Raw genomic sequence first — 25,454 nt, 5'->3', positions numbered from 1 at the left:
TCAGCCTGGACAGACAGGTGGTGTGGAGGGTCAAGAGACTTGGGGGAGGGGAGGGGAAAAAAAAGTGGGGGGATATGGGGAAGATATAGGGGAGATGGTGGACTGGGTAGGAAGGGGGGGGGGGAAACCCCAGACGGAGAACAAGGAGGGAGACCTGTCGGGACAGGAAGCAAAAGAATAGGGAAGGAGGTGGTGGGTGTGATTGGGTTTAAGGCTTGGAAACGGTCGTGAGACCGAGGAAGGTGGGAAGGACGAGGAGAGGTAGAACGCAACACGCGAGCGTAGGATACGCCCGTAAAAGGGGCGAGACGACGAACTTGGCGTCTCGCTTCAGGAAAAAAGACAGACTATCACAGTACTTCAAGTTTAGGACGGCTTCCTCGAGTTTGTAGTGTATACACGAGCGTAAGAAAGTAGGGTGGGCCTCACCGCAATTGAGGCAGCGAACCTGGGGAGAAGTGCACTCGGACTTAGAATGACTATCGTCCTCACACATGGGGCACAGATACACAGTACTTGTGCATTTGAGGACACCGTGCCCGAACTTCCAACACTTATTGCAATGTCTAGGAGAGGGAATGTACTCCTGAACAGAGCATCTGGCACCAGCAAGAAAAATAGGGGGCGGGAGAGTCCTACTATCAAAGGTGATTTTAACAACTCGAAGGGGCTGACGGCGATGACTACGAGAAGGTCGAGTAAACGTGTCCACCTGGAGGACAGAATATCCTTGGGCTTCGAGGATATGTTTAATATCCTCATAGCAATCTTTGTGGTCCCGAACACCAGTTGCAACATCGTGTTGTAGGAGAATAGTGCTAACATTGGCACCTAACAGCGTTTTTTGGAGACCCGAACAGGGGTCTCTCCAAGCAGGACAAAGCGGCTAAGGAAGTAGCTGCATCCCAAGGAGCAGCAGCAACGACACGTGTACCGTAACTGGTGGAGTTAAAAGTAACAGAGGCATCTACCGAATTAACAAGGTGTTTATGGAGGGAGAAATCGTCAGGTGTAGAATCCAGATGGTGGAGATTAAAGCATTTAGCCCACGTAGCGGGACCAAACAAGGCAGTGTAAGTATTAGTACGGGAAGGGTTGGTGCGAGTGCGGCCGTGGCGGGGACGGCGTCGAGAACCACCAGAGAAAGACTTTAAAGACTGCCTCGTGGCAGTCTTTCCAAGTCCCAAAACCAATCCCAACAATGGTGCGGGAGAGTAACTGCCAATGCTGATATTTAACTCGGCCCATTTGGATATCCAAATAGGGATCTTCCCAATGCACAACAATGAGACCAAGTCGACAGCTGCTTCCCAAGAAGGATCTACATGTGTACCAGTACAGGTGTGGTTAAAGTTGACAAAGGTATCCACCGAATCAACCAAGTGCTTATAGGAAGAAGAAATCAGGACGTAGAATCAACATGGTTGAGATCAAAATACTTATTCCATGTAGCAGGACCAAACAAAGCTTGGAACAGATTAGAACAAAGGAGTAGTGCGAGTGCGTAGGGAACGGCACCGCAACCTGTTCTCGCACTTTCGTACAGTCAATATCGACTGTATGAAAGAAGTGCACATGTGACAAACTAATTTATTGTGAATATTTTAGTTTTCCTTGAAAAGCTTCATAGAAAACACCGACCTTACCTAACCTTCTTAGTATGTTAAGATAAGCATCTTATTGCATCGTAATTACAATTATTACATAACCTATACCTATAATAGGTTAAATAATAATTGTAATTAAGAAGTAATAAGATGCATATCTTAACATACTGAGAAGGTTAGGCAAGGTTGGTGTTTTTAATGAAGCTTTTCAAGGTAAACTAAAATATTCACAATTAGTATGTCACCTATGCACTTTTTAAATAAGTCAATATTGACTGTTCGAAAGTGCAAGAACGGGTTGGGCACCGAGCACCCCTAGTAAGAGGGGGGGGGGGCGGGGAAAAAGGTACAGTGGTCCCAATGATGGAAGGAGCCGCTCCTGGTGACGAGGTCATCTCAGCCACAGTTATTAGGGAGGGGGGGGAGGTGGATCAGAGAGGGGTAGTGAGGAGGGTCAGCAGCAGCTTGGTCTGGTCTGTGTAGCAGGTGTTAGAGCCCGGCCTTCCATCACAGTCAGACACTTGTCTGGTCCCCCACCCCATGAGCCTTGGTAAGAGAAGTCTGCTCCGTTTCCATACAGCATCAATTCTAAAAGTCTGAGCAAGCCTGAGCCAAGGGATACCACCTACCAGGAAGCAGAGGCACTAGCCAGTGCAGCAATGGGTGCGTCACCAGCGTTGCTTCCCCCTTTTTTACGAGTCCTGCCTCGTGCAATCTCCCACACTGGCTCAAAACCTCTTTTCTTTCACCCCAGCCTGGACACACAACCATCCACCAAGGTCAGCCCCCTGACGGGCAGTCCCTCCAACGGGTGGTCAGTCGACTCTAGAACCCGACATGCGTGCTCCTGAACACGTACAACACCCAACGACGGGCAGAAGAGGCCAAGGCAACCCTCACCAGGCCCAAAGAGTCTTACAGGAGTCCCCCTCACCACGACAAGGCGACACTTTGGAGAGGCTCTCTAAAACGCCTCTGGCAAATTCTTTGGCAAAGTGATCTGAATATCTGCACAGGTTGACAAAGTCAAAACTTTTCCCCAAGAATCCCAGCTCGACATGAAAGTTATTTTTAGAAATGATCAGAAAACTTTACAATTCTGAGCAACACCCACAGAAGGTACCACCTCTTAATATTCATTACACCACATTTTTGCAGTCTTATAAAAAAAAAATTGGTAAAAACCTTAAGCAATAATAAATCTAGTAGAGGTAAGAAAATCACAGGAATAAATTTGATATTTTTTAATTTCTACTAAAATTTAATGATCCAAATGGATAATGAAATTATTCGTTTCATAACTATTTACCCACCAGGGGGAATTTTGCACAATCCGTACCCGAATAACGAAAGACTAGTAACTACATAATACATGGTCGTTTGTATTGGCTTAATGTGTAACCTCCTGGGTGTGGGCAGGAGTCAAGGCAGCCTTGCCTTGATTGAGGCAGTCAAGGTTTTCTGCCTCAGCCAAGGCAGAAAACACAGCAAACCGGATTTTGTTAAACTTAAAAGTAATCCGACTCGGTATTTAAAACTTTGCTATTAAAGTAGTTTAATTCCTAACACTTATTTGGAAACTACTTTAGAAGTAAGTATGCTTGCTCTATTGAATACAATTCAAATATTCAACTGCATGTTAGAGCAATGGAATTATGATGAAAGTATTACTGAACCGAATTTTAAGAGCAAAGTTCAGTTGCTTAATTTCAATAAATTATTTTTACTGTAAAAAACTCATTACATCCATGAGTATATTAAAGTTATTGAAGGCATTAGAAATTTAAAAACTTTTACCTATAAACAAATTATCAGCCATTAAAACTAAATCGTTTAACAAGTTTTTCGGTGCCGTGTTCAGGGACTAGAGTATCATTTGAAAATTGCGTTTCCACAATTCTTTTCGATCCACCTATTCATCTCTTGCTCGAGCTCTGGCGAAAAGTGGTTCTTCCAGTCTCCAATTTCACCTGGGAAAACAATTCAGAGAAAAGTTAGTGAATTATGCACAATTTTCTTTTTCCAACTTATCAAGCATTTTACTAACCATTCCTCGATTGACCAAGTTGTTCCTATGCATGGGGTCTGACCACACCTACCAAACTACTTGTCCCTTTGTGTGCTAAAGCTTTGAAAGCATTCCAAATCCAAGGCGATAAAAACACATTTGTGAAGCAAAGCTAAGTACCTTTAATATCGAGAAAAGACTAACAAAAGCAGCCGTTTGGTTCCAGTCAACAAACCACATGCTGTTGGAAAAGCGCACCTTCTCACAGGCCGCCCCCAGTGACACCATATTTAACACTCATAACTCCGGATGAGGGAAGCTTCCAAGGCAACCATGAAAAACGATGTTTATATTTTCAAAGTCTGAGTGGGCACTAGTTCCACTGTATACTCACAACAGCACTCACGATATGAACCAGTCTTTTGGCTAAATGAAACTTTGGAAAGGGAAAGGGGGTTTGTGATCGAGACCTGCGAGACAAGATGCTGTAAACCCCAGGGCTAAATGGAGGAGTTCCCGATTTAAAAGGTGTCAGATAAGACTGAAAACTTCTAAAACATCAAAGAGCAAACACTTGGTCTTAAGATCCTAAGCCCAAATATTATCAACATTTAACAAAGCCAACATTAATTCAAAGCTTGTGAACATTTATAGGACACGCATTCGGCAACCTGAACCGAACCACCCGACAGAAGTTAAAGTGCTCGACACCAATTGAACTATTTACACAGCCACACATCTGAAATATTGAATAACATCTCGGCAGAGGCATCAGAATGCCACACAACTACCTTTGTATACAAATGCTACACTGAAAGCTGCCTCATTGTACCCAGTAAGGTGGCCGAGCAAACTTTCCGAACAGTCACTATGATCAGTTGTAAGACTAACGCCAGGCAAGTTTGATACACTCTTCGAGAGACAGGGCCGAGGAAAAAATCAATAAATAACTAGCAGGTAGGGTTGGGAATATATGGTATCACAGCTACAACGAAGTAGGCAAGCAATAATCAAAAAGAAGGCACCAAACTGCGAAGGCTATGTAGCACCATCAATTGTGCGGGATAATCAGAGGGCACTAAATATCACAAAGGATGCAAACACGAGAACAGAAACACGCAAGGCAAACGGTATCAAAAGTATCCGAGTCACCAAGAACACCATCGAGAGAAGCGACCGCGGGGTACGGTCGGAAAACAAGACACGCTGTCCCAGAAGTCAGGACATTCAACAAGGATATGCATGACCGTAAGAGGGACAATGCAATTAGGACAATAAGGAGCAGGGCGGCACTCCAAGTGACCATGAGTTAAGCAATTATGGCCAATAAGCAACCTCGCCAGAGCTGTTTCCCATTGCCGGTTACGGTGGTAGGAGGACGGCCACGAGGATTGGACTTTAAGAGAAAGTAGTTTGTTACCAGTAACATACGACCAACAAGCCTGCCAACGGGTAAGGATCGAGGAATGCCTAACAAGGTAAAATTCGGAATAAGAAACACCTTGACGAGAGATGGGACATGAGCGGACAGCTAGCCTGGCGGCAGCATCCACACACTCATTGAAAGATACGCCAATATGGCTTACTTTACACATACTTATTTTGTCCAGGTCATCTTGAAGGGCATGACAATCTCCTAAATTCTTATCCTTCCTATTATCTTAGCATCATCAGCTAACATATTCATATAATTCTGTATACCAAATGATCTACCAGTTGGTATACAGAATTATATGAACATGTTTGCTGATGGTGCTAAGATAATAAGAAGGATAAGAAAGGCTGGGAACCCAACAAAACTCAACCTGCTTAATTTTACTGTGAACAAGAAACAGCCAATGCTTGATCGACAAACACTGGATGAACCGGATTAAAGGACCCGAGACCCATGAGGGCACTACGAGAGTCAACAACAACTACAAAGGAAGACTGACAACGAGAGCAGCAGACGAAGAGCACAGGGAATAGCATAAAGCTCCGCTGTGAAGATGCTAGTCTCCGGAGGTAAGTGACACACAAGTGTGATCAGGAAAAACAACAGAGTAGCCAACACCGTCCGCAGACTTAGACCCACCGGTGAAGCCGGAAACGGAGTGGGAGAAGAAAAGTGCTCAAGGAAAAGGCGTTTTAGAACCGTAGGATGGGTAAAAGCTTTAGTGATGCGGGTCAAGGATGTACAAAACTGTGGAAGGGGGACTCTCCACGGGGGAAAAGAAGGAACACAAGGAGAAATATTAGAAAACTGAACGGAAAAGAATCCTGTAAGCGAGATAACCTCAGAAAGATGGAGGTGGTGAAGAGGAACAGGAACCGCAGGAGGGGTAAAAGTTAAAGCACGACAGAGGCGAGAGGAAGGAAGTTGCAAGGACCGTGCAAGATAGCGAAGACAGTTGCGATCACGACGGTCCTGGAGAGACAGGAAGCCAGTGTCAACATGCAAGCCGATGATAGGAGTCGAACGAAAGCGACCAGAACCGAGACAACCCAGTATGGTGCAAAGCATCAGGACGGCGATGAGTAGAAGGAGAAGCAGACGAGTAAGCAGGACAACCATAATCGAGCTTAGACATAACGAGAGAGGAATGTGAAGCAAGGAGTGCGCGCCTATTTGCTCCCCAAGAAGTATGGGACAATACCCGAAGGAGGGTAAGGGCCTTGGAGAACTCAACACGAAGGTAAGAGATATGAGGAGACCAAGGCAAACAAGTGTCAAAGAATAACCCCAAAAGCTTCGCGGAATCTTTATACTCGAGGGGATGACCTTAAAGTGACACAGGGACGACGAACGACCCGTTTCTGAGTAAGTCATGGCATAAGTCTTAGTAGAGAACTAAGCCATGATCGGTGGCCCAAGACGACACTGCATCAATCTCAAGTTGAAGTCGGCGTTGAAGGAGAGGCGAATCACCACCCTGACACCAGAGGGTAAGATCATCGACAGAGCGGAGAAGACGCCTGAAGGAAGAGGAAAGAAGACCATTGAGGGCAACCAGAAAAAGTAGTGCTCAGTACACTACACCTTCGTATTGCTGAAAAGAGACAGGGCGATACCAAGCGTCACCCGAAAGAAACTACTAGAGAGGAAGCTGCAGAGAAAGAGGGATTCCACTACGAAGGCCAAAAGATGGAAGCTGGGGCAGAATATGATACAGCCAATAGGTGTCGTAAGCCTTTTCCAGGTAAAAAAAGGACGCCAACAACGGAGGTCTTCGCAGCAAAATCTGTACGAATATAGACCTCCAAGTTCACCAGGATATCTGTTGTGCTGCGGCACTTGCGGAAAGCAAATTGAGAAGGGGAGGAGGCTATTGTGTTCCAGGAACCACATCAGACGAACGTTAACCATACGTTCAAAGTTTGCAGACAACTTGTGACGGCAATAGTGCTCAAGTCCTTAGGGAATGTTCCCAAAGACGTTGGTTGGCAAACAGGGAGGACAACGGCATCGAGCCAGTCCTCTGACTGACGACGACTCCCAGATCCGATTATACAGACTTGGTAAATACCGAAACGTGTACGGAGGGAGATGGAGAAGCGTCTCATGAATGACATCGTATCGGAGTACCACAGAGCGCCAAGGCAGAACAACGTGTGTGGAGGGGGGGGGGGGGGGGAGAGGAAAAGAGGGGGGGGGGGGAAGAGTAAAAGAAAAAGAGAGAATCGTTATAGGGAAGTCGAAGACGAGTGCAGAAATCTAAAGGACGAGATTCAAGGACAGGTTTACGAAGAAGGAAAAATTAGGGAAGATGAAGACCAGAGCTAACATGAGGAAAGTGGGAATCCATGTTCGGTACCTGCCTGCAATGGTACAAGAGTACTATGGAGGTGAAGGACCGGTGAAACATCGGGAACGAACTTACCAGCTATCTTGCTGATATGCTTCCAGATATGTGACAGAAGTTTCGGACGTAATGGAGACAAGATGCCCAACATTCACGTTTAGCTGTACGGATGGCCCTACGGGCCACCGCACTCGCCTTCCGAAAGCAAAGAAAAGAATCGGCCGTTTGCCGACGGCGGGGGTCTCTTCCAGGCTGCACGCTTACAGCTCGAGCAGAGTCTGCATTCCACCATGGAACGTACTTCCGTTGACCCCGAAAGGAAAGGCGAGGAATAGAGCAGAGTGCAGCGTCAAAGACAGCTGTCATGAAAAAGGGGTCGAGAGCGAGGGAGAGGCAGAAGGGAGAGGTCAGAGAGTAGCACCGAGGGTAAATAGGTTCCACTCCGCTTTAACAAACTGCCACCTAGGGAAGGAGAAGGGAGGGTGAAAAGAGAAAAAGGTAACAAGGATGGGGAAATGGTCACTGCCATGGAGGTCATCAATAACCTGCCACGTGAAATCTAAGTAAAGGGAAGACGAGCAAAGAAAAAGATCAAGACAGGAAAGGGTGCGAGTCCCAGAGTCAAAATGCGTGGGCTCACCAGAATTCAGAAGAGACAGGGAAGAAGAGCGGATAAACGGCTCAAGAAGGCGACCTCGGGTGTTCGTCAGAACATCACCCCCAAGAGAATGACGACAATTGAAATCACCCAGCAGAAGCACAGACTCCGGCAAGGAGTCCAGTAGGCGTGTCAGATCAGAAAGAGAAAGCGGGACACTGAGGGGGGGGGGGGGAAGGGGGAGATTAATGGAACAAACTGTGTACCATTTCCCCACAAAGATACGAGCAGCAGATCAATGGAGAGGCGAAGGAAAAAGTAAGGGGACAAAGGGAACATCAGAGCGAATCAAGAGAGCAGAAGAGTTAGGAGCCCAGCAACTGGAGGGGGGGGGGATGGGGGGGGGGAAGATAAAGAAATAGCCACGAAAGCGACCAGGACGAGCACCAAGCATCGACTCCTGAAGACAAACAAAGGGGCAAAAACCGCGAAATCAGAAGTTGAAGTTAAAGGAAATTGGCGTAATAACCCCGAACGTTCTATTGAAGAATAGACATCGACGAGAGGAGAATGGACAGAACAAGGAAGAAACAAATATGAAAGAGCAACATAGCAGGTTAAAGAAGATCAGGGTCAGCAAAGTCTAGGTTAGGGGGGCAATGGGTAAACAGAGCAAAGACGGAGGAAAGGAAGCGGGAGAACAGACCAGAGGTGGACGGGCGGGATCAAAGAGGAGGAGGGAGGAGGAGGTAACCGACAGGAGCGGTCAAGGACAGCAGCAGGAAGAGGGGGAGTAGAAAGAGGGGAGCGCACCTCAGCAAGGGCAGCAAACGAGAGGGAAGCAGGGGCCAAAGAAACCTCCCTAGCAGGAACAGGGGGCGTAACCACCGAAATGGCGTAACCACGTAGGGGGCGTAACCACCGAGATAATAAACAGGGAACTTACAAACATTCCATGGGGAACTGTTCTAAATAATACAAGTCCTACAGAAGGAATAGAAAAACTGACTTCAGAAGCGTATCAAGTCTGTCTGAAACATGTTCCTTTGAGGAAAGCCAGAAAGAGATCTAACGTAGAAAGAGAACGCAGACGACACTATAAACGCAGGAAAAAAATAACGGAACTGCTTATGCAGACACGAATTTCCCGTCAAAGAAGGAATAATTTAAATAGGGAGATTGAAGAAATCGAGCGGAAATTGAAACACTCATATGAAACTGAAGAAAGGCAGTTAGAACAGAAAGCAATTCAGGTAATAAAGAAAAATCCAAAATATTTCTTCTCATATGCGAAATCAAAAGCAAAAACCACTGCCAGTATTGGACCTATTCGTACAAGTGAAGGTTCATACACGGAGGATGACAAAGAAATTAGTGAAATCCTAAAAAAGCAGTATGAGGACATGTTTAGCACTCTAATAAACAACATGAAGGTGGAAGATCCAGACAATTTCTTTATGAGGGATATTCAAACCCCGGTAAATATAACCGATATAAACACGAGCGCACTAAATTTTGAAAAAGAAATTAAAAACATGCCCATGCACTCGGCCCCAGGTCCAGACTCATGGAATTCAATATTTATAAAGAAATGCAAAGTGCCGGTAGCACAGGCACTCGGTATAGTGTGGAGGAAGAGCTTGGACACGGGGGAGATACCAGATGCGCTTAAAGTAGCAGACATAGCCCCTCTACACAAGGGATGGAGCAAAGCATTGGCAAAAAATTATAGACCAGTTGCACTAACATCGCTCATCATAACAGTATTTGAGAGAGTGATTAGGAGTCAGGTCACCAATTTCATGGAGACCAATGACCTTCATAACCCAGGCCAACATGGATTTCGAGCGGGAAGATCGTGCCTCTCACAGCTACTTGAGCACTACGACAAAGTCACTGAGGCATTAGAAGAGAAACAGAATGCTGATGTGATATACACGGACTTCGCAAAGGCCTTCGATAAATGTGACCATGGCGTGATAGCACACAAAATGAAGTCAATGGGAATAACCGGTAAAGTAGGACGCTGGATACTCAGTTTTCTGTCAAACAGGACTCAGCGAGTAACTGTCAACCATATAAAATCTAGTCCAAGTGCAGTGAAAAGCTCTGTACCTCAGGGTACAGTCCTTGCACCACTGCTTTTCCTTATTCTCATATCAGATATAGACAAAAATACAAGTCACAGCTTCGTATCATCCTTTGCAGATGACAAAAATCAGTATGAAAATTACCTCGGCTGAGGACATTGAAAAACTTCAAGCTGATATTAATAAAGTTTTCGACTGGGCATCAGAAAATAACATGATGTTTAACAGTGATAAATTCCAGGTACTCAGGTACGGTAAAAATGAGGACCTTAAACATAATACAGAGTACAAAACACAATCAAATGTACCCATAGTAGGAAAACAGCATGTAAAGGATTTGGGAATAATAATGTCTGACGACCTAACGTTTAAGGAGCATAACCAAGCAAATATTGCGACAGCCAGAAAAATGATAGGATGGATTACGAGAACTTTCAAATCCAGGGATCCCATCACAATGGTTGTACTCTTCAAGGCACTTGTGTTGTCCCGTCTTTAGTACTGCTCAGTACTCACTTCCCCCTTCAAAGCAGGAGAGATTGCTGAAATAGAGGGAATACAGAGAACATATACGGCACGCATAGACGCAATAAAGCACCTAAATTATTGGGATCGTCTCAAAGCCCTCCAAATGTACTCACTAGAAAGAAGACGAGAGAGATATCAAATAATATACACCTGGAAGATACTGGAGGGCCAAGTACCAAATCTACACGGTAAAATAACAACGTACTGGAGTGAACGACATGGAAGAAAATGTAGAATAGAACCAATGAAGAGCAGAGGTGCCATAGGCACAATCAGAGAACACTGTATAAACATCAGAAGTCCGCGGTTGTTCAACGTCCTCCCAGCAAGCATAAGAAATATTGCCGGAACAACCGTGGACATTTTCAAGAGGAAACTAGATTTATTCCTCCAAGGAGTGCCGGACCAACCGGGCTGTGGTGGGTATGTGGGCCTGCAGGCCGCTCCAAGCAACAGCCTGGTGGACCAAACTCTCAAGTCGAGCCTGGCCTCGGGCCGGCCTTGGGGAGTAGAAGAACTCCCAGAACCCCATCAACCAGGTAAATGGGAGGGGAAAGAGCGATAGAGTAAGAAGTAGGGGCTGAGGAAGAAAGCAAAGCCTTCTAACCCTCCGGGGAGGAGGAAGGAGAGGAGCCAGGCTTACGCTTCTGACTTAAAGAGACAGGTGTCCCAGCAACTACGTACTGGACAACGGATTCCAGCATCTCGACAGGAGAAGCTGAACAAGAGCACACGCCGGCCATTTGGAGAGCGATGGACATCAGCCCGCACTGACAGGCGGCGGGGATAGTCAATGGAGAAGGATGGTAAGGAGGATCGGGAGACGAGGAAGACACAGGAGACATAGCAGACCGGGCAGAAAGAAGGGGAGCCCCAGACAGAGGACCAGGAGGGGAACCCTTCGGGACAGAACTCAAAGGAACAGAGGGGTCAGTGGGCGCATCTGGGTCCAAGGCCCGGAAACGGTCGTGAGTCTGAGGAGGGTAGGAAGGACGAGGAGAGGAAGAGCGCAACACGCGAGCACAAGAGACGTTAACATATGGCAGGAGCCGGCGAACCTGGCGCCTCGCCTCAGGAAAAAACAAACGCTCCCGGTGCTTCAAGTTTAGGACGGCCGCCTCAAGCTTGTAATGGATACACGCACGGGAGAAGGTAGGATGGGCCTCACCGCAGTTAAGACAGCGAGCCTGTGGAGAAGTGCACTCCAACCCCACCCAAAGGACAGAGACAGTCCCAGAGCAGCGGAGGGCACCATGCCCAATCCTCCAGCACTTATTATAGAGCAGAGGAGAACGAATGTACTCCTGGACAGAGCACCTGGCACCAGCAAGAATGACAGAGGGCGGAAGGGTCCTACCATCAGAGGTAATGTTCACAACCCGAAGGGGCGGATGGTGAACATGAGGGGGAGAAGTAAACGTAGCCACCGGAAGGACAGAATGGCCCTGGGCCTCGAGGATACGCTTTATATCTTCGTGGTAGTCCTTCAGATTTCGAACACAGGTTGCAACATAATGCAGGAGGAGGACCATGCCTACACTGGCATTTAAACGAGCGTTCTTGGGGAATCTGAACAGGGATCTCACTAATGCGGGATAAGGTGGCCAAGCGGGTGGCTGTATCCTGAGGAGCAGCAGCAAAGACACGTGCACCGAGACGGGTGGGGTTGAAGGTAACATGCATCTGCTGAATCAACATGATGCCTATGATGGGAAAAATTGTTATGAGGAGTTGAATCCAAAGGATGGAGGTCAAAGTACTTAGTCCACGTAGCAGTACCAAACAAGGCATGGTGAGAATCAGTATGGGAAGGGAGCATACGAGAGCGGCAGTGGCGGGGACGGCGGCGAGATCCTCTAGAGAGAAGAGTCATAAAGCACAGTAGTCGGTAAGAGATGGAGCCGTGCAAGGGGACGAGGCTGTCACCACAGCAGGCTTGGGGCTCTACCAAACAACCGAGGAGGGAGGAGTAGTCCGGTCTGGGCCTAAACCGAGCCCTGTAGCAGCGGGTACAGAGCCGTCTTCCAGGACAGTTCGACTCGGGGGGGGGGGGGGGGGGCCTCGTCGCCTACCCCACGAGCCTAGGTAAGAGAAGTCTTGTCATCCATGCATCAATCAATTTAGAGGTTTGGGACCTGGAGCCAAGGGATACCACCTACCAAGGGAGTCAGGGAGGCCGAGCGCAGGCCAGTGCAGGAAGGGTGCGTCGTCCCCAGCTGAGCTCCCCTTTTCAACAGGGGAGTCCTACTACATCGTCTATTATCACACACTGGTGCTAAGACCCCATTGCCCCTATCGCCCCCAGCCTGGACACCCAATCATCCACTCAGGGAGGCCACTCACTTGCGACCCCTCCAGCGGGTTGTCCGATAGCTCACAAGGCCCCTACGTGGTGTCCATCAGCACGTACACCAAAGAAGAGGGGGGGGGGGGGCAAAGGCAACCCACACCGGCCCCAGGGAGGTGTACGCGAGCCCCTCACCACGGCAAGGAGGCACTTCAAAAAAACGAAGGGAAGAAAAAACTATGCCTAATATTTTAACTATAAGACATATGCACGTGATACTTTCAAACTAACAGTACCCCGAAATCTAGCCTAGATCAGTCCAAGTATTAACAAGCTTTGACTAACATAGCTTAGTGTTATGCAATGAAATTATAACTAGCAAATATTCCTCACGCAAGTCATCCTAACCACAGCACCGCTGAAACTCTCACAGTTGCCAATAACAAAAACCTCTACAACATTACCCGCTGCTCTCACTTAACTAGTAGTTAAAGGTTGAGGTCCACCAGGGTACAGATCAGAGCCTAAAACATTTTAAGGTAATTTGCTTTCCTCCAGAAAGAAATGTCACTCACTCTGGTGGAATTAGTCATGGTATGATCACATGAAGCATTAGAAATATCCTGATGGCTGTCGGTTATCTCACTGATTAAAGTGCGAAACAACTAAAACATCCAGTCACTTGGATTATGTCTTAATATGGTTCTTTAAGGAAGAGAACTGCACTTGACCCGGACAAGCCAAAACGTTCACAGAATTCTAAAGCTCCAGCAACAATGCTAAAGTATTACAGTTGACTTTTCAATTAGAATCGACCATTTCCACACACCTTTCCTGAAGAAGTCTCCTTCGCTCTTCTGGGCACCTTGGTGATAATTTGCAGCATCTTTTTCACTTCGAGCTTTCATCGAGGAGAAAGAACAGTGTTCGGCAACCTGGCGAAAGGAACCAATATTATTACCACAACAGGTTCAAACTCTTGCCCCCCCCCCCCAAACATACATTCATACATACATACACACACCTAGACATTCCCTCCCCCCCACACACACCTGTGTGAGAAACGATGGGCAGAGTTTTTCCACCCTATGTCCGTTACCTAATAGTAAATAGGTACCTGGGAGTTAGGTAGCCGTCATGGGCAGCTTCCGAGCAAGCAAGCGAGTGAACGTACTCGCCTAGTTGTGCTTGCGGGGGTTGAGCTCTGGTTCTCTGGTCCCGCCTCTCAGCCGTCAATCAACAGGTGTGCAGGTTCCTAAGCCTATTGGGCTTTATCATCTACATTTAAAACTGCATGGAGTCATCCTCCACCACATCACTTCCTAATGCATTCCATTTGTCAACCACTCTGACACTAAAAAAAGTTCTTTCTAATATCTCTCTGGCTCATTTGGGAACTGTTTCCACCTATGTCCCTAGTGCGTGTGCCCCTTGTGTTAAATAACCTGTCTATCTACCTGTCGATTCCCTTGAGAATCTTTAATGTGGTGATCATGTTCCCCCTAACTCTTCTGTCTTCCAATGAAGTGAGGTTTAATTCCCGTAGTCACTCCTCGTAGCTCATACCTCTCGGCTCGGGTACTAGTCTGGAGGGAAACCTTTGAACCTTTTCCAGTTTAATCTTATGCTTTACTAGATATGGACTCCATGCTGGAGCCGCATACGCCAGGATTGGTCTGACATATGTGGTATATAATGTTCTGAAAGATTCCTTACACAAGTTTCTAAATGCCGTTCTTATGTTAACCAACTTGGCATATGCCGCTGATGTTATCCTCTTGATATGAGCTTCAGGGGACAGGTCTGGCATGATATCAACCCCCAGGTCTTTCTCTGACTCTGGAAGTATTTAGTCTCCCAATTGATGCCTTTTATCATGTCTCCTGCTTCCTACCCCTACCTTCATTACATTACATTTGCTTGGGTTAAGCTCTACCAACCATTTGTTCTTCCATTCCTGCAGCTTGTCCAGGTCTTCTTGACCTGGACAAGCTGCCCTCCTCTGTCTTAATCCTTCTCATAATTTTTGTGTCAGCAAACATTGAGAAGAACGAGTCTATACCCTCTGGGAGATCATTTAAGTATATCAGAAACAGGATAGGTCCGAGTACAGAGCCCTGTGGGACTCCACTGGGCATTCACTCCACTTCACGCCAATCCGAGGTCTCACCCTTCACTAACTGCTTCCTATTGCTTAGGTACTCCCTTATCCACTGGTGCGCCCTACCAGTTACTCCTGCCTGTTTCTCCAGCTTATGCATCAACCTTTTATGGGGTACTGTGTCAAAGGCTTTCCGACAGTCCAAAAAAATGCACCGCCCACCCTTCTCTTTCATGCTTAATCTGTCACCTGATCGTAGAATTCTACTAAGCCTGTATGGCAAGATTTACCGTCCCTGAACCCATGTTGAGGGGTTGTCGCAGTGTCGTCTACAGATGTGTTACTAGGTTTCTCACAATCTTCATCACCTTAATGGTATAAAAGTTAAGGAGACTGACTGTAGTTCAGTGCCTCTTCTCTGTCACACTGTGTATTGGGACTACATTAGCCGTCTTCCATATTTCTGGTAGGTCTCCCGTTTCCAGTGACCTACTACACACCATGGAGAATAGCAAACAAAGTGCTCCTGCACACTCAATACCCATGGTGAGATTCCGTCCGGCCCAACAGCTTTCCTCACGTCCAGCTCCAATAGGTGCTTCTTTACCTCATCACTTAATTTCGAACCTTTCCAAGGTCGCCTGATTTGCTGCCACCTCTCCTTGCGCCGTGATTCTTTCTATTGTAAAGACCTCCTGGAACCTTTTGTCGAGTTCCTCACACTTCTCATTCTCTGTGTACCTGTCCTCCCCCACCCTAAGTTTCATCACCTGTTCCTTCACTGTTGTCTTCCTCCTGATGTGACTAGTAATTTTGGTTCGGTCTTTTCTTTGTTAGCTATCATTTTCATACCTTTTCACAGCTGCTCTTCTCACTACCATACTCGTTCCTGGTTCTCTGGTATATCTCTACTCTCAGGTGTTCTGTTATTACGGAAGTTCCTCCATGCCCTTTTGTTCAGCTCTTTTGCTTTAATACATTCCCTAGCAAACCATGGATTCTTCCTTTGCTAATCTTTTTTTTCCTGTCGGCCCGGGACAAACCTGCTTTCAGCCTCCTGACACTTTTGGGTGACAGTCCATGTCTTGTACGGACTTGGTTCCGAGTTCTGTGTCCCATTGTATATCCCTTAGGAATTCCTTCATCTCCTCATAGTTCCCCTTACGGTATGCCAGCCCTTTGTTTCCTTGTTCTTTTTTGGGGGAGAATTCCTAGCTCAACCAGGTACTCAGAGCTCAATACACTATGATCACTCATTCCCAGAGGGGCTTCCAACTTAACTTCCCTTATATCCTACTCATTTAGAGTAAATATTAGATCAAGCAAGGCTGGTTCGTCCTCGCCTCATTCTTGTCGGTCCCTTGACGTGTTGACTGACAAAGTTTGTTGCCACGTCCAGCAGCTTAGCTCTCCATGTGTCTGGTCCTCCATGTGGGTCTTTGTTCCCCCAATCTATCTTCCCATGGTTGAAGTATCCCATGATTAGTAGTCTGGATCCGTTCCTGCTAGCCACAGAAGCTGCTCTATTATATTGATGGTGGCCATATTGTTTCTATCATATTCCTGTCTGGGTCTTCTGTCGCTCGGTGGGGTGTTATAGATGGCTACTACTATAATTTTCTGTCATCCAGTTACTATGGTGCCTGATATGTAGTCACTGAAACCTTCACAGTTCTGATTTACTATCTCTTCAAAACTCTAACCTTTTCTTATCACCAAAGCTACACCACCACCTCTCCCTTCTCTTTTTCCTCACTACATAATAGTCGCGTGCGTGTGTGTGTGTGTGTGTGTGTGTGTGTGTGTGTGTGTGTGTGTGTGTTGTAGAAAAAAAATTAGCAGCAGCAGAAACGGTTTACTGACAGTTGAGAGGCAGGCCGAAAGAGAAGAGCTTAACCCCCACAAGTGCAACTAGGTGAATACCTAGACATCTGCCAAAGCCCCCCTCCACCCCAACCCCCCCCCCCCCCCCACACACACACATACCTAGACATCCCCCCCCCCACACACACGCACACAATGATGTGCGGGGTCAGTAGCTGACTGGAAAGCACACTGGATGCATGATCCAGTGGTACTGGGTTCGATTCCCAGCGCCGGCGAGAAATTATAGACAGTTTCCTTCACCCCGATGCACATGTTATCTAGCAGTAAATAGGTACCTGGGAGTTGGACAGGTGCTACGGGCTGCTTCCTTTGTGTGTGGTATGTAAAAAACAAACGATAGTTAGTAACAGTTGACAGTTTAGAGGCGGGCCAAAAGAGCAGGGCTCAACCCCCCCGCAAGCACTACTAGGTGAATAGAACTAGATGAATACATACACCATGACAACCGTCCCCATGCACCTGGGGCCAGACACCCGAGTGGACAGCGCTCGGGACTATCTTAGGGAACTGGGATTGATCCCTGGCGATGGCAGAAACAAATGAGCAGAGTTTTTCACCCTGATGCCCTCTTTACCTAGCAGTAAATAGTACCCGGGAATTAAACAGCTGCAACCGACCGTCAATTAAAAAAAAAAAAAAGGCACAGTCCGCATCGCGTCTTACCCAGGTCTCTCGATTCTAAGCTAAGCCAATGAGTAATGTGCAGTATATTGTACATTTTATTCATACGAGGTTTATTACTATACTCCCATTCCACCATTCACATACTTCCTTCACATCACGTTAATCTGTAACTAAAGAGTCAATTTAATCGTCAATACACTTTCAAAGTACCAATGAGCAATTGGTATTTATCACTCTACAACGCTCCATTTGTGTTTTCTTCAATGAATAAACTCCCTCTGCCAATCTTCCGTAAATTTTTAAACCCTTAGGTAGTCTTTTGTCCTTTGTGTTCACAATTCATGTTCTGCCCAATTTGAGTAGTTTGAACATTAGCAAATAATGCTGTATTAACGTGGCCATAATAAATGTAATATTGCTAAATAGGTCCCAGAACAGCCCTGGGGCAACACCTCCCTCAACTCAGTAAATGGGATAAAATATTTATACCAGACTAGTTCTGAGAGCCAACTTAAGCCAGCATCCCTTATACCGTGAGCTACCCCCTAGAACCGTGAGTTAACTTCGAAATGTGAAATCATTAATAGGAGGAGTAGTCATGACACTTACATTATCAAGCTGCTGTTGGGAGAGGTTGGTGCCCAACAGCTCATTCAGTTTTCCAAGTTCCTTCTTTATGTCAGCTTTAAAGTCTTCATAAAAGACAAAGTGCATATAGGGCTCATCCTTTTGCCCCCAGGCCATCATCAGGTTGGGCCAGTAGGGACAGTACAACACTGTAGATAGGAATTACGTTTAACTCAATGTTTTACATGTGTAAACAAAAGGTTAAGCCTTTAAATTTTGCAATATATAGGTATCTCCAAAATATAATTGTATAATAAGCTATATGAAATGCAGTTATTTCCGATACTGAAGAAATTATCTTAAGAACACATTAATATTTGATAATTTTTTAGAAGTTAAAATTTCAAGAAGACAATAGGAGTTATTGCAGACCTCAATATCGCACTCTATTACACTACTACCGAGGAGAACTGCAACAAACTGTCAAGAAAACCTAATACTTGCACTTGTGGTCAATACTAACCACCTACACTAACTGGCTAGAGCAGCCTGATCCCATTTGTCCAAACACAGAAGGTACCCACCTACAACACTGCACAACACTCAAACCTGAACACAGTATGCGGCCCCAGCATGAAGCCCGTACCTTGTCAAGCACAAGACCAAGATTGAAAAAGTTGAGGTACGCCACTAGGTCAGTCCCAGAACCAAGAGGCACAAGTTACTAGGAAAGGGCGAGCGAACTTGACGTAGATGGAAGACTAAAGACCTCGGGGACACGTGATCACTACATACAAAATTCTAGAGGGAATTTACAGGGTAGACAAGGATATATTTAAAAAAAACTGGTGGTACACTCACAAGGGGAACAGGTGGAAGCCGAGTACCCAAATAAGCCACAGCCTGAGAAAGAACTTTCAGTGTCAGTAGTTAGTAATGGGATTGCACTAGAATGTGGGGGAGGCCGACTCCATATACAACCTCAAATGTAGATATGAGGGCGCTTCAGAAGCTCAGAAATCTATTCAAGAGTAGATTGACGGGACGAAAGAGCCAAAGTAAGTAAGTAATTATCAAAAGAAGGCACCAAACCGGGAAGGCTATGTAGCACCATCAAATACGCAAAATAATCAGAGGGCGCTAAATATCACCAAGGATGCCAATACGAGAACAAAAACGCATAAGGCGAACGATATCAAAAGTATCCGAGTCACCAAGAATTCTATCGAGGGACAGGTGACCGCGAGGGGCGGTCGGAAAGCAAGACACACGCTCGTCCTGGAAGTCAGGACATTCAAGAAGGACATGCACGACCGTAAGAGGGACAATGCAACTAGGACAATAAGGAGCAGGGCGGCGCTCCATCAAGTGACCATGGGTTAAGCGAGTATGGCCAATACGCAACCTCGCTAGAGCTGTTTCCCACCGCCGGTTACGGTGGAAGGAGGACGGCCACGAGGAAACACAACATTTAAGAGTACGTAGCTTGTTACCAGTAACAGACAACCAAGAAGCCTGCCAACGGGTAAGGACTGAGGAATGGATAACCGGGTAAAAGTCGGAATACGGAATGCCTTTACGAGAGATGGGACAAGAGCGGACAGCGTCCTTAGCGGCAGCATCCGCACGCTCATTTAAAGACACGCCAATATGGCTGGGAACCCAACAAAACTCAACCGACTTAAATTTACTGTGAACGAGAAACAGCCAATGCTGGATCTCGACAACTACCGGATGAACTGGATTAAAGCACCCGAGAGCCATGAGGGCACTACGAGAGTCAACAACAACCACAAAGGAAGACTGACAACGAGAAAGCAGGAGACGAAGAGCATAGAGAATAGCATAAAGTTCCGCTGTAAAGATGCTAGTCTCCGGAGGCAAGCGACACATATAAGTGCGATCAGGAAAAACAACAGAGTAGCCAACACCGTCCGCTGACTTAGACCCATCGGTGAAGACAGAAACGGAGCGGGAGTGAGAAGAAAAGTGCTCGAGGAAAAGGCGTTTGAGAACTGTAGGAGGGGTAAAAGCTTTAGTGATGCGAGTCAAGGATGTACAAAACCGCGGAAGAGGGACCCTCCACGGGGGCAAAGAAGGAACAACACGAGGAGAAACATCAGAAATACGAACGGAAAGAGAATCCTGCAGGCGAGATAACCGGACAGAAAGAGGGAGGTGGTGAAGAGGAACAGGAACCGCAGGAGGGGTAAAAGTTAAAGCACGACAGAGACGAGAGGAAGGATGTTGCAAGGACCGCGCAAGATACCGAAGACAGTAGCGATCACGGCGGTCCTGGAGAGACAGGAAGCCAGTGTCAACATACAAGCTAAGGACGGGAGTCGAACGAAAGGCACCAGAACTGAGGCGCAACCCAGTATGGTGCAAAGCATCAAGACGGCGAAGAGTAGAAGGAGAAGCAGACGAGTAAGCAGGGCAACCATAATCGAGCTTAGACAGGACGAGAGAGGAATGTAAAGCAAGGAGAGTGCGCCTATCTGCCCCCCCAAGAAGTATGGGACAAGACCCGAAGGAGGGTAAGGGACTTAGAGCACTCAACACGGAGGTAAGAGATATGGGGAGACCAAGACAAACGAGTGTCAAGGAATAACCCCAAAAGCTTCGCGGAATCTTTGTATTCAAGGGGATGACCATAAAGTGACAAAGAGGGACGAAGAACAACCCGTTTCCGCGTAAAAGTCATGGCACAAGTCTTAGAAGTAGAGAACTTGAAGCCATGACCTGTGGCCCAAGACGACACGGCATCAATCGCAAGTTGAAGCCGGCGTTGAAGGAGAGGCGAATCATCACCCTGACAACAAAGGGTAAGATCATCGACATAGAGAGCGGAGAAGACACCAGAAGGAAGAGAGGAAAGAAGACCATTGAGGGCAACCAGAAAAAGAGTAGTGCTCAGAACACTACCCTGGGGCACACCTTCGTATTGCCGAAAAGGGGGAGAGAGAGCGGTACCAAGGCGCACCCGAAAGGAACGACGAGAGAGGAAGCTGCGGAGAAAGAGAGGGAGATGACCACGAAGGCCAAAAGAATGAAGTTGAGATAGGATATGATAACGCCAAGTGGTGTCGTAAGCCTTTTCTAGGTCAAAAAGGACGGCAACAACGGAGGTCTTCGCAGCAAAAGCAGTACGTATATAGACCTCCAAGTTCACCAGGACATCTGTCGTGCTGCGGCACTTGCGGAAACCAAATTGAGAAGGGGAGAGGAGGTGATGGTGTTCCAGGAACCACATCAGACGAACGTTAACCATACGTTCAAAGAGTTTGCAGACACAACTTGTGAGAGCAATAGGGCGAAAGTCCTTAGGGGAAGTACCCAGAGACCCTGGTTTGCGAACAGGGAGGACAACGGCATCGAGCCAGTCCTCAGGGACAGACGACGACTCCCAGATCCGATTATACAGACTCAGTAAATACTGAGACGTGCTCGGAGGGAGATGGCGAAGCATCTCATAATGAATACCATCGGAGCCCGCCGCCGTAGAACCGCAGAGGGCCAGGGCAGAACGAAGTTCAGAGAGAGAGAAGGGATCATTATAGGGAAGCTGAAGATGAGTGCAGAAATCTAAAGGACGAGACTCAAGGACAGGTTTACGAAGAAGGAAAGATTGGGGAAGATGAAGACCAGAGCTAACAGAAGAAAAGTGGGAACCCAGTTCGGAAGCGACCTGCAACGGGTCCGCCACAAGAGTATCATGGAGGTGAAGGACCGGTGAAACATCGGGAACGAACTTACCCGCTATCTTGCGGATACGCTTCCAGATCTGGGCCAGAGGGGTTTCGGACGTAATTGTCGAGACATAAGAAGCCCAACATTCACGTTTAGCCGTACGGATGGCCCTACGGGCCACCGCACTCGCTTTCCGAAAGAAAAGAAAAGAATCGGTCGTCTGCCTACGGCGGTGCTTCTTCCAGGCTGCACGCTTACAGCGGACAGCCCGAGCACAGTCCGCATTCCACCAGGGAACGCACTTCCGTGGACCCCGAGAGGAAGAGCGAGGAATAGAGCGGAGGGCAGCGTCGAAGACAGTGTCATGAAAAAGGAGGAGAGCGCGAGAGAGGGGCAGAAGGGAGAGGTCAGAGAGAGTAGCACTGAGGGAAAACAGGGTCCAGTCCGCCTTAGCAAACTGCCATCTAGGGAAAGAGAGGGAAGGGCGAAAAGAGAAAAAGGAAACAAGGATGGGGAAATGATCACTTCCATGGAGGTCATCAAGAACCTGCCATGTGAAATCTAAGTAAAGAGAAGAAGAGCAGAGAGAAAGATCAAGACAAGAAAGGGTGCGAGTTCGAGAGTCCAAATGAGTGGGCTCACCAGAATTCAGAAGAGACAGGGAAGAAGAGAGGAGAAACGGCTCAAGGAGGCGACCCCGGGTATTCGTCAGAACGTCACCCCAAAGAGAATGACGACAATTGAAGTCACCCAGCAGGAGCACAGGCTCCGGCAAGGAGTCTAGGAGGTGTTTCAAATCAGGAAGAGAGAGCGGGACACTCGGGGGGAGATAAATGGAACAAACTGTGTACCATTTCCCCACAAAGATACGAGCAGCAGAACAATGGAGAGGCGAAGGAAAAAGTAAAGGAACAAAGGGAACATCAGCCCGAATCAAGAGAGCAGAAGAATTAGAAGCCCCAGCAATGGCTGGGGGGGGGGAGAGAAAGGAATAGCCACGAAAACGACCAGGACGAGCACCAAGCATCGGCTCCTGGAGACAGACACAAAGGGGCGAAAACCGCGAAACCAGAAGTTGGAGTTCGAGGAAATTGGCGTAATAACCTCGAACGTTCCATTGAAGAATGGACAACGACGAGAAGAGAAAGGACAAAAACAGAGAACAAGGAAGAAACAAAGGCGAAAGACCAACAGAGCACGTTAAAGAATATCAGGGTCGGGATCAGGGTCAGCAAAGTCAGGGTTAGGGGGCATGGGTAAACTGAGCAAAGACGGAGGGAAGGAAACGGGAGAACAGATCAGAGGTGGGCGGGCAGGGTCCGGAGGAGGAGGAGGAGGAGGAGGAGACAACGGAGAGGAGCAGTCAAGGACAGCAGCAGGAAGAGGGGGAGTAGAAAGAGAGGAGAGCACCCCAGCAAGAGCAGCAACCGAAAGGGAAGCAGGGGCCAAAGAAACCTCCATAGCAGGAACAGGGGGCGCAAGCACTGAAACGGGAGTGGAAGGAGCAACAGAGCCAGAAGGAGGAGCTGAGGAAGAAAGCGAAGCCTTCTTACCCGCCGGGGAAGAGGAAGGAGAGGAGCCAGGCTTACGCTTCTGACTTAAAGAGACCGGTGTCCCAGCAACTACGTACCGGGCAACGGATTCCAGTGTCTCAACAGGAGAAGCCGAACGAGAGCACACACGACGGCCGTTAGGAGAGCGATGGACATCCGCCCGCACCGACAGGCGACGGGGAGAGCCGATAGATGGAGGAAGAGGATGGGAAGGAGGATCGGAGGGGGACGAGGAAGGAGACACAGAAGACACGACAGACCGGGTAGAAGGAAGGGGAACCCCAGACAGAGGACCAGGAGGAGGATCCTTCGGGAGAGAACCCAAAGGGACAGAGGAGGGGGCAGTGGGCGCATCAGGGTCCAAGGCCTGGAAACGGTTGTGAGTCTGAGGAAGGCGGGAAGGACGAGGAGAGGAAGAGCGCAACACGCGAGCATAAGAGATATTAGCATAAGGCGGGAGCCGGCGAACCTGGCGCCTCGCCTCAGGAAAAGATAAACGCTCCCGGTGCTTCAAGTTGAGGACGGCTGCCTCAAGCTTGTAATGGACACACGCACGGGAGAAGGTAGGATGGGCCTCACCGCAGTTGAGGCAACGAGCCTGGGGAGAAGCGCACTCCGACTTAGAGTGACCTTCGCCACCACACAAAGGACAGAGAGAGACAGTCCCGGAGCAGCGGAGGGCACCATGCCCAAACCTCCAGCACTTGTTGCAGAGCCGAGGAGAAGGAATGTACTCCTGGACAGAGCACCTGGCACCAGCAAGAATGACAGAGGGTGGAAGGGTCCTACCATCAAAGGTAATCTTCACAACCCGGAGGGGTTGACGGCGACTACCACGAGGGGGACGAGTAAACGTGTCCACCTGGAGAATAGAATGGCCCTGGGCAGCGAGGATATGTCGAATATCGTCGTGGCAGTCGCGTAGGTCCCGAACACCGGTCGCAACATGGGGCGGGAGCAAAATAGTGCCAACACTGGCATTCAACTGGACGTTCTTCGAGACCCGAACGGGGGTCTCGCCAAGGCAGGATAAGGCAGCCAAGCGGGAAGCAGCATCCTGAGAAGGAGCAGCAACGACACGCGTACCGAGACGAGTGGGGTTAAAAGTAATGGAGGCATCCACGGAATCAATGAGATGTCGATGAAGGGAGAAATCGTCAGGAGGCGCAGAATCAAGAGGGAGGAGATCAAAATATTTGGCCCACGAAGCGGGACCAAACAAGGCTTGATAGGTAGCAGAACTGGAAGGAATCGAGCGAGGGCGGCCGTGACGAGAACGGCGGTGAGAACCCCCAGAGAGAGAGGGGTTAAAAGGCGCAGTAGTAACAACGAGAGAAGGAGCCGCGCCAGGGGACGAGGTAGTCACCACTGGGGGCTTGGGGCTCGACCCAACCACAGAGGAGGGAGGGGAGCCAGGGGAAGGAGTCAGAGAGGCCAAAGGAGGAGCAAGGTCGGGGCCCAATGCAGCGGAGGCTACAGAGCCCGGTCTTCCAATACGGACCGACTCGGGGGCTTGGTCGCCCACCCCACGAGCCTGAGAAGGTAAACCAGAAGAAGCCGAAGCAGGGGTAATCATCTTGACGAAAGAAGAATTCACTCACGAATGTGCCCCCACACCCACCATGGAGCCACAATTAGAGGCAGGACACCCAACAAGAAGCTATCGCCGATCTTGTCGGGGCCTCCTAGGGGTGCGTCGTGAGTATACGCCCCACAAACGCCACCTTAAGAAACCGACAGTCCGTCGAGATCGGGTTCAGTGACGAAGTGGGGATTGACAATAAAAGGTTCCCCTCGCTCTCGACGTCGGGTACTGCAGTTCTACGGGTGCAAGAGTATGCCTCCTCAAGCACCCGGGCGTCAAAATAGAAGAAGTCCAAGGGAAGAACCAGAACGAGCAAAAGGTCGGCAGGAAACGGCAAGCAGATAGGAGAAGAGGGGGGAGAAAAACGAAACAGAAGGAAAAGGAAAAGATGCCCAGCAGAATTGGAGAGGACGGCAGCAGGAGCACAAGGCTAGAAAAGGACAGGACTGTCCCAAGGAGCATCACACTCCGGCAGCCGCCCACCAAGCCCCCACACGGCGACAACGAGCTGAGCGGGGAGGGGGCGAAAGAGCCAAAGCTCAACCCC

At 48.2% G+C, this 25,454-nt stretch overlaps 1 protein-coding gene across 3 annotated transcripts in view; it reads right to left on the bottom strand.

The window, feature by feature from the left end:
• Positions 1–2,836: 2,836 nt before the first annotated feature.
• The window catches only part of LOC123748083 (sulfotransferase 1A1-like), a 48,402-nt gene continuing 25,784 nt past the window's right edge, over positions 2,837–25,454 (bottom strand). For all 3 annotated transcript variants that reach the window (XM_069314214.1, XM_069314211.1, XM_069314205.1), the window contains exons 6-8: positions 18,122–18,288; positions 13,730–13,835; positions 2,837–3,577 (exon numbers count right to left, since the gene is read on the bottom strand). In XM_069314214.1, coding sequence (XP_069170315.1) covers positions 3,480–3,577; positions 13,730–13,835; positions 18,122–18,288 — 371 coding nt within the window. In that variant the 3' untranslated portion in view covers positions 2,837–3,479. The remainder of the gene's footprint in view (positions 3,578–13,729; positions 13,836–18,121; positions 18,289–25,454) is intronic.

Source organism: Procambarus clarkii, chromosome 7, assembly GCF_040958095.1.
Source record: "Procambarus clarkii isolate CNS0578487 chromosome 7, FALCON_Pclarkii_2.0, whole genome shotgun sequence".
Classification (NCBI taxonomy): Eukaryota; Metazoa; Arthropoda; class Malacostraca; order Decapoda; family Cambaridae; genus Procambarus; species Procambarus clarkii.
The sequence above is the reverse complement of the archived record's forward strand: the minus strand, read 5'-3'. Positions and strand labels throughout refer to the sequence as shown.